The sequence below is a fragment of the Tachypleus tridentatus genome, chromosome 13 (genome assembly GCF_004210375.1).
Source record: "Tachypleus tridentatus isolate NWPU-2018 chromosome 13, ASM421037v1, whole genome shotgun sequence".
NCBI classification, from domain to species: Eukaryota; Metazoa; Arthropoda; class Merostomata; order Xiphosura; family Limulidae; genus Tachypleus; species Tachypleus tridentatus.
In genome coordinates this window covers 203,224,138-203,238,067 of record NC_134837.1, presented here as the reverse complement: position 1 = coordinate 203,238,067, position 13,930 = coordinate 203,224,138, and the positions used below count along the sequence as shown (strand labels likewise).

The following is a 13,930-nucleotide window of genomic DNA, read 5'->3' as shown; positions in this document are numbered from 1 at the left end:
TAAATAAAGTTTGAGACCTCAGTTGGTTAATATATATATATGTAAGCGATCAATTGAGCTTTACTGAAATAAAGTCAGAAAACGTTAAGTTACTGATAGTGAAGTTAGACTGTGTGATTGTTAGTTTAGTCGTAACGGAAAATATTTAAAATGAATTTCACACCTTAACAGAGATACGAATAATTTGTCTTGCCAAAGGGTGTTCTAAAGTAATTGAACCCACTTGTGTGAACTCAGGCGAAAATGAATCATTTATTTAAAGTTTTAGGTTCAGTTGTGATAACTCGCAAGGTAACGTAAGAGGATTTATCGCAGAGTGTGTAGTAAGAAAGATATTAGAGAAAAATAATTCGTCTTGTGAGTTGGATTTTAAAATTATTGAACTAACCTGTGTGGACTTTTGACAAAGATAAATAGTTATTTAGAGTTTTAGATGCAACTGTGATTCTTATAGTGTAAAAAATTTGCACACACGTTTGACTTGTTTTGGATATATTATTTTAAAAGAAGTGGATTGTGTGCTGTTCGTTCATTGTTCGAATTTATCGCCAACACATCAAATATACCTACAAAATATGACAATGACATTTGATCTTGACTTCATGTCATCGCAATTTATCTTAAAACATGTAATATTTTTATACATTGTTTTAAAATAAAAAATATATGTATTTGTGTTATCCCTTTTAAAGATGACGCAGTTTGTAACAAATCATTTTTCTGAATAAAAAGGCCCGGCATGGCCAGGTGGATTAAGGCGTTCGACTCGTAATCTGAGGGTCGCGAGTTCGAATCTCCGTCGCATCAAACATGCTTGCCCTTTCAGCCGTGGGGGGCGTTATAATGTGACGGTCAATCCAACTTATTCGTTGGTAAAAGAGTAGCCCAAGAGTTGGTGGTGGGTGGTGATAACTAGCTGCCTTCCCTCTAGTCTTACACAGTAAAGTTAGAGACGGGTAGCGCAGATAGTCTTCATGTCGCTTAGCGCAAAATTAAAAAAAAAAAGTGAATAAAAATGTTTTTTTTAATGTTAAGAACAAAGTTTTATTGTTTGTTTGTTTGTCAAAGTCATATACAAATGTTTTTTTTAACAACCTTTGTATTGTCAATCTGTATGTTTATTTCTTACAATTGTAAGATAATGTTGGTGTGCAAAGTTTTATTTGTCTGGTAAACACTAACTTCAATACTGGTCAATTTATTTCCTCCATGTTACAATATCTTCATTAAAAGTGGAGAACAATATTCGGAAATGAATATTAGATAAGTTCAAATTATAGACAAAACTATGTACTATATGACAAATTGAAAATAGTATCATCTGACTGCCATACATAAACATTTAGACGGTTATATCTACTACTGAAAAAAAATCTGTTTTAAGGGGTCATTCTCCCATGAAATTTGTATGTTTTTATATAAGACTTTACTTGTGAACTAGTTTTTTTCACTAGGTCAGCTAGTTAATTAATTGTTGATTTTACAAGTTTCGGATAGTAGTATTGATCTCTTGATGTAGTGAGATTTATTAGTTCATGCAATAAAACTGTTTTCTAAATAGTTTTACTTACTGTCTAATAATCCTATGGATAGTTACTTTAATTAATATTCACAGTATTTCTTCTCAGTGTAGAATATTTGGACTTATATAAGTTTTTCGGGTTTTCTGTTCAAAGACTGCATTAAATAATAGCTCTAACTGGTTAAACCATGTCACATCTGTTTATTGTATCAATTAGTGGACTTTAGGGTGTGTTTTTGAAGCTCTATTTTTTATCTTAGCAAATTGATTCGTCTTCACCCACACTTACGACACTCATAAAGTTTAATATGGAGAAAGGTTAAGTATATTATATTAAAGCGATTTTCTAACCTCACCGCATCATTACATTACATTACCACATCAGGTCATGCTCTACCTAATGAGTGTGCATCTTGACAATAGCCTCGCAGTATACTTTCTATTACTAAGAGCCCAATCATAGAACTTTTATATTCAAAGTATACCTCTCTACATGATTTCCACAAGTCATTTGGTGCAAAAGACTGACAGTGTACTTTGTTAGACGACTTCATTAGTATATTTTCATATAGAAAAACTTAAATACCCATTTCATTATCTAGCTACTTAAGGTACGTAATAGTTGAACAAAGGTATGACTGGCTACTTACTGTATTCTGTTGCCTGTGTATGGCTTTTGCCACAGATTTTTCTTACATTTACTGTGGTTTAGGTCCCACTTTTTGCATATAAGCAGTTTAAATACTTCTTGCTAATATTTAAAACCGTTTTTTTTTTTATTTAAGGGCTATGTGGATTATAAAGTAAAGGAATATATTTATAATCACGAGTTAATCATGCAGTACGATATACAAGCAAACTATAACAAAAAATGATGATACGAAATCATTTTAATTGGTCAACAGTTTGCATTACAGATTGAATACAACTTTAGTTAATACTTTTGTATGGTATACATCAAAGTTTCAAGTTTCTATGATAAAAAGAACATTCCTCCTCGTGGGTTGTACATTAATATGACGTATTTAACAATGGTTTATCATAGTTATTCAACTAAAACTATAAATTTCACCTTAATAATAATGTAGAAACTAACAACGTATTAAAACGATAAGCAATGGACAGTATAATTTTATATATAAAGCGAAACGATACAGTCTATATCAGGACCAGGAAGATTGTAAATTACTGTATGAATACGAATATCATGCATAAGTATCTGGACCATAAAACTTAGGTTAATATAGAAAATAGGCCTCTTTGAACACTGTCAGTTTAAATCTAATAACGGAGGTGTCATAGTTCACTCCCAGTGGCACAGCGATATGTCTGCGGGACTCACAACGCTAGAAACCGGGTTTCGATACCTGTGATGGGCAAAGCACAAATAGCCCATTGTGTAGCTTCGCACTTGGCTACAAACCAATCCAAACCCAAAATGACGCATTTTAGAACTAATTGACCCTAGAAGCACATTTTGGAGCTATCAGCTCTTTGGCGACATGTGACCTACAAATCTCGAATGAAATTTACCTCAATGGTATTTCCACTGAGGCAGCTCCTTTAAGCGTAGTATAGATGGCTTAACAACTTATATGTCATGTCATTGCAACTTTATGTCGGCTGTGATTGTCATGCAGCTTGCGTATTTAAAACTGTTTTAATATAACCCGCTCAACTCTCTTCATTTGTTTGTTTCTGAATTTCGCATAAAGCTACACGAGGGCTATCTGCGCTACCCATCCCTAATTTTGCAGTGTAAGACTAGAGGGAAGACAGCTAGTCATCAACACCCACCACCAACCTTTGGGTTACTCTTTTACCAACGAATAGTGGGATTGATAGTCAAATTATAATGCCCCCACGGCTGAAAGGGCGAACATGTTTGGTGGGATGGGGATTCGAACCCGCGACCCTCAGATTACGAGTCGAACGTCTTAATACACTTGGCCATGCCGGGCCTAACTCTCTTTATTCACTCCTCTAAAATGTATGTGATAATATATCCACTTTTATAAGCGAAACCAAAGTGGACCATCTTAAAATTTCTAAAATCATAATATTTATTATAAACAGAAACACCAATTGCAACATGTTAAGGTGATTTATTAATTTTTAAGTTATTTTGCTTCAGATGCGAGATTCACTATCGATTTTCTTATGGCCTTATGGCAGTGTAAGACATAACGCTGGTTTTTAACTATACCCTTGGGTATTAGTAATATAATTTGGTCTGATGAACTGTGTGAGCCAATCATTGCTACTTGAGTTACTTCACATTACGACTACCGCGGTAATTCTATTCTGTATTTCAATATTGAAATAAATACAGTTGTTTACGATTTTAATAACTGTATTTTATATATGAATTACATAAAGGTGATTTATGGTACTTACATAATTTTTCATTCAACGTAAACACACTCAAAAACACGTAAAATATATAAAAGAATTTACAGTAATTTTAGGCCCGGCATGGCCAGGTGGTTAAGACACTCGACTTGTAATCTGAGGGTCGCGGGTTCGAATCCCCGTCACACCATACATGCTCGCCATTTCAGTCGTGGGGGCGTTATGTGACGGTCAATCCCACTATTCGTTGGCAAAAGAGTAGCCCAAGAGTTGGCGGTGGGTGGTGATGACTAGCTGCCTTCCCTCTAGTCTTACACTGCTAAATTAGTGACGGCTAGCGCAGATAGCCCTCGAGTAGCTTTGTGCGAAATTAAAAAAAACAAAACTCTTTCTTCCTTGTCTGCTGGTGTATCTTTCTTGTATAGGAATAAGCATAACTATAGTAAACAGTTTATATTTTGTCACATGTGATTACAGAGTCGATGGAAGTTAAAAAAAACAAAAAAAACATTCATTGCACAAATTGCTTCCAAGCACAATTTAGCTAGTATTATATCGTAGTGTAGCTAGTATTATATTTTATATGAATATTATACTTGATTTGATATTGTTCTACCTTCAAGATAGTAGGGCATATCGTAAATAGCTAAATAAATTTAACTGAAATACAAAAGTTGAATTATATGATAAATTAATATAAGACTTACAATCGTTAAAATATCCACTTCTTTCTATTTCTGCAAAACACAGTTTTGTGTTCGTTAGAATTTGTTGAAGTTCTCGACAATATTTTTGGAATTTACTGAACTCATAATACAAATTACCAGCCATAGTGTCACACAATCATTCCATCATCTCGAGCAATGTGCTTCAGCGACTTTATATAATTTTCAGAGGACTGACAAAGTGATGTCATTTCCGTGCACCATTCACACACGATACACACACACATCAAATTATTAAATGAGAAATAATTTTTATTTTTACTTGTTTCAAGCACAGTTTGCTAGACGTAAATGCAGCGTATTTAATATACGTACATACCTATATATTTTCATATCGAGAACTTCACAGCTTCATGTACATATAATTTATAAACAGCTTTGTGATAACTTATATGATAGTGCTGCCGCCTATACTATGTAAAATGAGTGATAGCTCATTTTAGTATTTCATATACACAAAACTTTACAGAGAATTTTGTGATGATTTATTTGATAGTGCTGTCGCCTATACTATATAAAATGAGTGGTAATTCATTTTAATATTTCATCTTTTTGGTAATCGAATGTTTATCAAATACACCTAACAAAGTACACAAAAAGCAGAAAGCCCATAAAATGGCAGGTTGTTTGTTTGTTTGTTTAATTTCTCGTAAAGCTACACAAGGGCTATCTGCACTTGCTGTCCCTAATTTCGCAGTGTAAGACTAAAGGGAAGGCAGCTTGTGACCACTCCTCACCATCAACTCTTGAGCTACTCTTTTACCAACGAATAGTGGGATTGATCGTACCTTAATAACGCCCCCACGGATGAAAGGGCGAACATGTTTGATATGACAGGAATTCGAACCCGCGACCCTCAGACTACGAGTCGAGTACCCCAAAACCATCTGGCCATTTCGGGCTGTTAAATAAAATTTTAAAAAACACGCATAATTTCATAGTTGCACATATATACACACAAACACACACACACACATATATATATCAACACACCCACATGTGCATATATAAATAGCAATTTTTAATTTAGAGAAAAATAGAAAACATTTACTACACTCACCCAGAGCCAGCAAGAGGCTTTACCTTAACCCCTTCAGCAGATTCTACTGAACTTTCCTCATTCTCAGATGGGTGTGTCTTTTCTATTGTAGACCGTCTTTCTTTTTGTTGCAGAGATCCCACGTATCAGTCCAGTTGGCGGCGAGTTGCTGAGAGTCTTACAGAAAATAAAATAAAGAATAAACTGGCACGTGCTCGTAGTCAGGTGGTAAAGACCGTGTTATAATAGACTTAGAAAGAATACAGAACAAAAGTAATGAGAACAACTGCACTTGGATTTAAAAATATAACACAGGAATAAACATAAACTTGCTAAATAATAATCAATAAAAAAATCATATAATAAAAACAAAGTAGGCTTATCTCTCGGAATGGTTTTCTGCAGATAACGTTCTCGTAGATGAAAATAAGTTAACTTTGTCCTTTCAAACTTCATTACTTTTTATACTTCGTATGTGTATAATCAGTCTTACCATTCTCAGTTTTCCACCTTACTGAGAACTCGTCCAGTCCGAGAAAGAGGTCAACATCAAATTACCATAAACTGAAAGAAGGAGAGTAAATGTAGAAACAGGACATGAAGTACAATTAGTTGGTCCCTTTGGGAAGTCCACTAAGGAGTTATGAAATCGTTCAACGCTGCAAAATAATATCCTTTATAATAAACGCAATAATTCTGTTTACTTAACTCTATTTACAACCCACCCTATCGAGAAAACATTCCAATCCACAAACTGTTCCCGAGCTAGTTTACCAAAATCATATTCCAGTTCAGTTTGATTTCTAATTCGTTAATTAACAATATATTCCAGTTCAGTTTAATTGTTTATTAACAATATTTTCCTCTTAGTTATAACTATGCAGACGAACAAAACCTAACCAATCATCTGCATGTTTATACCATACTAATTAGACTATATATCTATCTTGTTATGATGTGTACACCTTTTTCAAGTCTTATAAGAAGTATAATAGTACACATATGTATCTTATCACCATCGTTAAGGTATTTACAAAATCAAGTTTCTCGTCCTTGCTGATAAAATAGAAGACTTGAAGAAACACAAAAAGAAAGAATATATAATTTAAAGTTGAGGAACTGATGAAAGAGTGAGGCCCGGCATGGCCAGGTGGTTAAGGCGCTCGACTCGTAATATGAGGGTCACAGGATTCAATGCAAATCGCACCAAACATGCTCGCCCTTTCAGCTGTGGGGTTCTTATAATGTGCGATCAATCCCACTATTCGTTGGTAAACGAGTAGTGAGTAATGATAACTAGCTGTCATCCCTCTAGTCTTACGCTGCTAAATTAGGGACGGCTAACGCAGATACCCCTCTTGTAACTTTGCGCGAAATTTACAAACAAACATGAAATACCGAACAATTGTAAATCAATGTTTTATAATTCAAAAAGTGAGGCTTTCAATAAAAATCAAGATATTTAAAACTATAAAATTAATCAGCTGAATCAAGATACTCGAAAGAAAAAAATACAAAATGCATAAATTTACCTGAAAGCCACATTACCCTTTCCTTTTTCTGTTTCTCCAGAAGTACAACACTTAGGTTAACATAAAACATTATTCATTTTCCTTTTTCTGTTATTTCAGTAATACAATACTTAAATTAAACGTTACTGCGTGTTTTGTGTGTGTTTTTCTTATAGCAAAGCCACATCGGGCTATCTGCTGAGCCCACCGAGGGGAATCGAACCACTGATTTTAGCGTTGTAAATCCGTACTAGCCGTACTAGCAGGGGGCAAAACATTACGGACTTTCCTTTTTCTGTTACTCCAAATTAAAATAAAACATTACTCACTTTCCTTTTCTGTTATTTCAGTAGTACAACACTTAAATTAAAATAAAACATTACTCACTTTCCTCTTTCTGTTATTTCAGTAGTACAACACTTAAATTAAAATAAAACATTACTCACTTTCCTCTTTCTGTTATTTCAGTAGTACAACACTTAAATTAAAATAAAACATTACTCACTTTCCTCTTTCTGTTATTTCAGTAGTACAACACTTAAATTAAAATAAAACATTACTCACTTTCCTCTTTCTGTTATTTCAGTAGTACAACACTTAAATTAAAACAAAACATTACTCACTTTCCTCTTTCTGTTATTTCAGTAGTACAACACTTAAATTAAAACAAAACATTACTGGCTTTCCTTTTTTGTTATTTCAGAAGTACAACACTTGAATGAATATATAACATTAAGGACTGTTCTTTCTTTATTATTTAAGTAGTTATAACATTTAAATTAATACACGTCTTAAATACACATTTCTGTAAGTTATCAGTTAGATCTTATGTTACATTAAAATCTGATTCAGTAAATAATCATAGTTACAAAAGAGTATACACTTAACTATCATACACATCTTTTCCCTAACTGACATCTATTACTAACTTTCAATGAGTCTGCACTTATTAAGTTTAGTTGTATTAATTCGGATCCTTTCACAATCTACAACCAAAGCCAAGTGTTTCATTCCACATTCATAGTGTCATTTAGAAACATAAATGCTGCACAAATCCAGAATCTTTTAAGTCCGTCATGGATCATTTACTCCATTATTTTAAATACCACTCAAAAGATTTAAATACACGTTATAATAATAAAAGCTGCCACGAACTGAAATATATGTGATCTCTGGCGTTTACTAGATATTGTGTTACTTATTATAAGTTATCTTGAAGCCCCTGAGTCTCTGATTTATTATGATATGTACGTTAGGTATTACAATTTAAAATGACCGGAAATATTTATTTGAATTTAGAATTTATTCAAATGTCGATATGTATTAAATTTATGATAAACTGCTGGGCAAAATCTTAAGGCCAGTGAACATAAAAAAAAAATATGCATTTTGCGTTGTTAGACTCAACTACTTATTTGAGTAGAGCTTCGAAAGATGAAAATAAGAAAAGAGAAAATAAAAAAAAACACTTTTTTTAACATTTAATAGGGAAAATGTGAACACTCTGAACTTAGCCTAAATACTAGCTGGTCAAAAGTTTAAAACCATACCCAATAGAAGTCCTAAACAGGGTAGGAAATGTCCAACAAGAGGTCTCAGTAGGGAGTTGCACACGCCCATCGTCTGCTGGTTCAAGGAGACTTTCCCTTGGGGGACCAACGAATACCCATGGAGCCGGGCAGAACATCAAATGGATCACCCTCTGGTCGGACCCTGACGAACTGGCCCATGACGTCGTCAGAGATGCATTGGCGGCGTACGGCACGGTTCATAAGATAGAACACAAGGAGCACCAGACATGAATGGTTTCCGGGTCATGGTCAACTACCCGGGCATGCGGCGGCTGTGTCGGTGCTGTGGCCTCAAAAGCCACCTGTCAACCATGTGCCTGAACCTGTGGTGCAGGATATGTCTGGCCTTTGGACACATAGTGCCTGCACTGTCAAGTGTGATGTTTGTAATGGTGACCACACGCCCTCGCGATGCCCGAGGCGTGTGGCAAGTTATGCTGCAGTGACTGCGAAGCTGCCGACGGTTCCGCGGCCTCAAAGGGCGAGGACGGCAACTCTTCCTCCCGCATCGACAGCAGCAGCTGTGGGTGAGGTCCCAGAGGGGGTGCCTGTCCCAAGAGCTGCCTTGTGTGGGGAGGGGGAGTCTTGGGCCCCTGAGGAGGGTCACGTCTCGCCCGCCCAGGCTTTGGGTGCTGTTCGAGTGGGGCCTCTGAGAAGGCTTTGGCCCGTTCTTCAGGCCCTGATTTGGATGGGGCCCCTGTGGGAGTTCAGGACGGTTCGGGTGCCCCTGCGGCGTCCCCTGTCTCCCTGGAGGCTCTGGCCTCTCTGTTGGGTGGTGTGGGGGTTGGGGGCTGTGTGGGCGCCCACGATCCTGCCACTCCTTTAAGTGTTGGGGTGGGTCCCTTTGAGGATGGTCCTGCCCCCTGTTCAGGATGGGTCAGCAGGGGTTGTTGGGAACTCTGTGGAGCCCCTGGCTTCCCCTGCTAGTGCTAAAACGGCTGGGGGTTCTGAGAGACCCTCAATACAGGCTCTGGGGTTGGTAAATGTTCTGTACCCTCCCCCAAGGCCGTGCAGGCGCCGACCCCAACACTGGACGAGCTGCCGTCATCCGGCTCGTTTCCCAGTTTTCTGGACTTCCTCAGTCTTCCCTGTCTCTCCAGGCTGAGTGAGGACAGTGGGGAGGTGTGGGGCCTTGCTGCCCTGTTTTGCTGCTGGACTTGGGTCTGAATATCCCTGTTGTGCAGTTCACCAGGTTGGAGATGTTTCATTTCATGTGTCTGACCATCGGGCGCTTCTTACCACATTCGGAGATTTTATTCCTGTTTGTAGGGGCCCCGATGTGTGGAGGCTCAACGTCTCCCTTCTTGCCGAGGATTAGGTCAGAGACGATTTGCTTGCCCTTGTACGAGAGATCTGTTCTGTTGAGACTGTCACTGGGTCTTGGTGGGTGAGTCTCAAGGAAGCCTTGCCTTTTTGCTACAGCATGCTGGCATGCATCATTCGCAAGCAGGACATCTAGGCTGCCATGCTTCGTGGTGGACTGATGGATTGCTGAGTCCTCTCGAACATTGAGACACTCTGAAGGGAAATAAATTTGGACTATTCCAAACTGTTCCATGCTGTGCGCATCTATAATCTGATCAAATCACTCAATCCCAGAACTGCCACTAGGGTTCTGCTGTGCAAGGCATGGGAGATGGATAAGACCAGACACATCTCCAGTCTGGTGTTGGAGAATGGTCAATCGTCATCTGACACCTCCGACATTTTAGACGCGTGCCTTGGCTATTACCGACGTTTGTTTTTGGCTTCACCCATGGACAAGGGGTTGTGGGATGACACTACTCGGTTTTTGCCCTTCTTCTACCCTTCCTTTCACGACCAGCTGGTGACACCCATCAGCTTGGGTGAGTGTTGGTCGACCATTCGGTCCATGCCACTTGAAAAGTGTCCTGGGTCAGGTGGGCTGCCGATGGAATTTTACAGCCACGTGTGGCATGTTGTTAGAACCTCTTTTGTCAGACTTTTTAACAACTGTCTGACTACAGGGTCTCTGCCACCAGGAATGCTGGATGGGCTAATTACCCTTATGTGTAAGGATCCCAGTCAGTCTGAAGATCTTTCCTCATGGCGACCCAGTTCTCTCCTGAACATGGATGCAAAGATTATTTCTAAGGTCCTGTGTGCCCATTTGGGTACGGTTATGTCTTCCTTGGTTCACTGCACTCAGACGTGCAGTGTGCAGGGCAGAGGTATCCAACGAAATCTGGTGCTTCTCAGGGACCTGTTCCACTACATCATGGATTGGGATATCCCTGCTGTCTTTGTGTCCCTCGATCAGAGCAAAGCTTTTGATCGAGTTCACCATGGATTTTTGGGGTTTGTTCTGGGGAGGTGTGGCCTTCCTCCAGTTTTCGTCCAGTATGTGCAAGCCTTGTACGCAACTGCTTCGAACAGGCTCTTGGTTAATGCGTACCTGATGTCTTCCTTTCCCATCTTACAGGGGGTTCGTCAGGGCTGCCCATTGCCTCCATTGCTCTACGCTTTGGTTATCGAGTGCCTGCTCTTTCATCTGTACCACTCTGTCTCAGTGCGTAGCCTCTAGATGCCAGGGGGTCGAGCCTAACGTACATCACGTATGCAGACAATATGAACCTGTTCCTTGAGAACTTCACATTGTTAGGTTCAGTGATGTCCATCGTTACTCTTGAGCCAGTGCTGCCCAATTGAATATTCCCAAATCTCGTGCACGAGGGTTTGGTAAATGAGCCTCCTCTGCTGACTCTCCATTTGGTCTGGATTGGACCTCCTCCCCGATCACTTGCTTCGGGGTTTGTTTTCGCGCTAGCCCTGAGTCGGCTTGAGAGGGGGTGGTTCAGCATGTTGCTTCGGCTGTGCACGATTACAGCTACTGCCCTGTTAACCTGTTTGACAGAGGAGGTGGTGAGGAGGAGGATAGACCCCTTGGTCTGGTACCTGGGGCTGTTCTTCCTCTGGATGACTACACTGTACGAGCCATCGAGCGTCATGTCTTTGCCTTCCTGTGAGGTGGCAACCCTGAGGCAGTGTCTTGGCTTTCCTTGATGCTGCCACTCGCAGGGGAGGTCTGGGCATTCCATGTGTCTGGACCCAGTGTCTTTCCCTTTTACTGTTTACTACCTTTTGCTGTCCGTCTTTGGAGGGTCACCCCTGTTGTCACCTCACGAGATTCTTGGTTGGCATGGGGTGAAGGCTCTTTGATGTTCCTTTGAGCCTTCAGATACCTATGTGTTTTCACCCTCCTTCTTGGTACGTTGACGCTGCTGCGGCGATTCGGCGGTGTCGTGCCGTGGTATCGACGGACTCCCGTTCCCTCTACCGGCTGCCAGTCCCTGAATGTACCCATAGGATTGAGCAATTTCACCCTGCTCTGCCGTGGGACGTTATTTTGGGCCGTGTCACACTGCACTACATTGGTAGTCATCTTCAGGCTTTCAACTGGCGTGTTTTTCGTAACATCCTGACAGTGAGGGAGCATACATACTTGTGGAACTCTTGTGCATCTGAGTTGTGCCCCATGTGCCACACTCAGGTGGAGTCTGTCTTACACAGGTTGGTCCTCTGTCTGACGTCAGTGGAGATCTGGAAATGGGTTGCTCATCTTTTCCGGGTCCTGCCACTCTCGGCGGAGACCATACTGTACCACGTATCAGTCCCTGTTCCTGGCCTTTTCCTATTATCTGGCTTGCTCGGAACAAATTGGTTTCGAGAAAGCACAGATGTCATACTTTTCGATACTGGGAAGGACCAGGTATAGGCTGTTACTCTGTCTTGAGGTGGACTATCAGCAGCTGGGTCTGGGGCATTCTACCATCTCTGATGGCCGGATGTCTCGCCAATTTGTGCGTTGGTGGGGGTCGGGTGGAGATTGGTTTCTGAGCTGCACTACCTCCACTCCAGTCTCGCTCCATGTCTTTTTTAGTGTGTTTGTTTCATGTATGTATTTCATGTTTTGTACATAATTAATGTTTTGTAAATACTTACCGTTTTGTACATGTTTAATGTTTTGTACATAATTACCAGTTTGTATATGATTAATGTTTTTCTCTTGTATATATTTCATGTCACGCCACTTTGTACTGTTCATTGTTGTAAATAAATTCAAAATTAGCTGCATTGTTCCATAGAAGGAGAAAGTACCCCAGATCATGATGGAACCTTCTCCACTATGTTGTGTAGAAAATGTCTCCAGTGGGATATCCTTATCATGCCAGTAACGTTGGAAGTCACAAAACCTTCTTCCACTTTTCTACATCCCATGTTTGGTGCTCCTCAGTAAAGTTTAACCAAGCTGTTTTGTGGTGTGGAAGTAGGCATGGCCTTTGAAAACGTTTACGGTTTTCAAAGCCTTTCTCTCGTAGATGCTGTCTTATTGTTCTTGAGCTGCATTCTGCGTCCCTAAGGCCCTTAATCTGGTTCAACGATCGGCTGGTGTCTTGCCGGACAACCCGTCGAATCCTTCTGCTCAACGCTGGCGAATTTTCTTGGGCCGACCACTTGAAATTCTCGTTCCGTGTCCCTCAGGGTCTTTTAAGAAATTTGCAACAGCAGTTTTACTACACCCAATCTCACCAGCGATGGCACGTTGAGAGAGACCTTGCTTTCGCAGCTCGACAATTCTGCCACGTTCAAACTCTGTCAAATTTTTAGCCTTTGCCATGTTTTACCCAACGTAACACAGGAGATGTCAGTGGGAGATGTTGACAACGCTGATGCTTGAACACAAATGACTAAATTTCATTACATGTTTTCCGATTAACGCTTCGTTTCAGTATGGTCTTTAACTTTTGACCAGCTAATATTTAGGCTAATTTCATGGTGTTCATATTTTCTCTATTAAATGCTTAAAAAAGTTTTTTTCCTCTTTTCTTAATGTCATTTTTCGAAGCTCTACTCAAATAAGTTGTTGTGTCTAACACCGCAAAAAGCATATTTTTTCTTTATGTTCATTGGCCTTAAGATTTTGGCCAGCAGTGTACGTCACATGCATCAAACTGAAACAAACGCTGACCCGAAAATAAACCTATAACGGTAAATCCGTTACAACTGGCACACAAGTGATCTGTACGGTTTACTAGTTTACAATTTTTCCTCCAGCCAATTCGTTTCCCAACAATAATGATACATCCATAATTTGCAAAGTAGGTCTCACTCCAATTACAACTGATTGTAAAACTAGATCTGATGTTAAATAAGTGTTATGAAGAGGATCATTAACAAAGGTACCCTCA

General features: G+C 39.5%; 1 protein-coding gene across 8 annotated transcripts in view; it reads right to left on the bottom strand.

The window, feature by feature from the left end:
• LOC143236916 (dual serine/threonine and tyrosine protein kinase-like) overlaps positions 1 to 4,864 on the bottom strand; it is a 42,658-nt gene extending 37,794 nt beyond the window's left edge. For 3 of the 8 annotated variants that reach the window (XR_013019799.1, XR_013019800.1, XM_076475600.1), the window contains exon 1: positions 4,582 to 4,864. Coding sequence is in view for 6 of the 8 variants with exons in the window: in XM_076475600.1 (XP_076331715.1) it covers positions 4,582 to 4,705 (124 nt within the window). In the remaining 2 variants the exon portion in view is untranslated. The remainder of the gene's footprint in view (positions 1 to 4,581) is intronic. The other 5 variants (XM_076475595.1, XM_076475597.1, XM_076475596.1 and 2 more) reach the window with 3 other exon arrangements.
• Between the last annotated feature and the right edge of the window lie 9,066 nt (positions 4,865 to 13,930).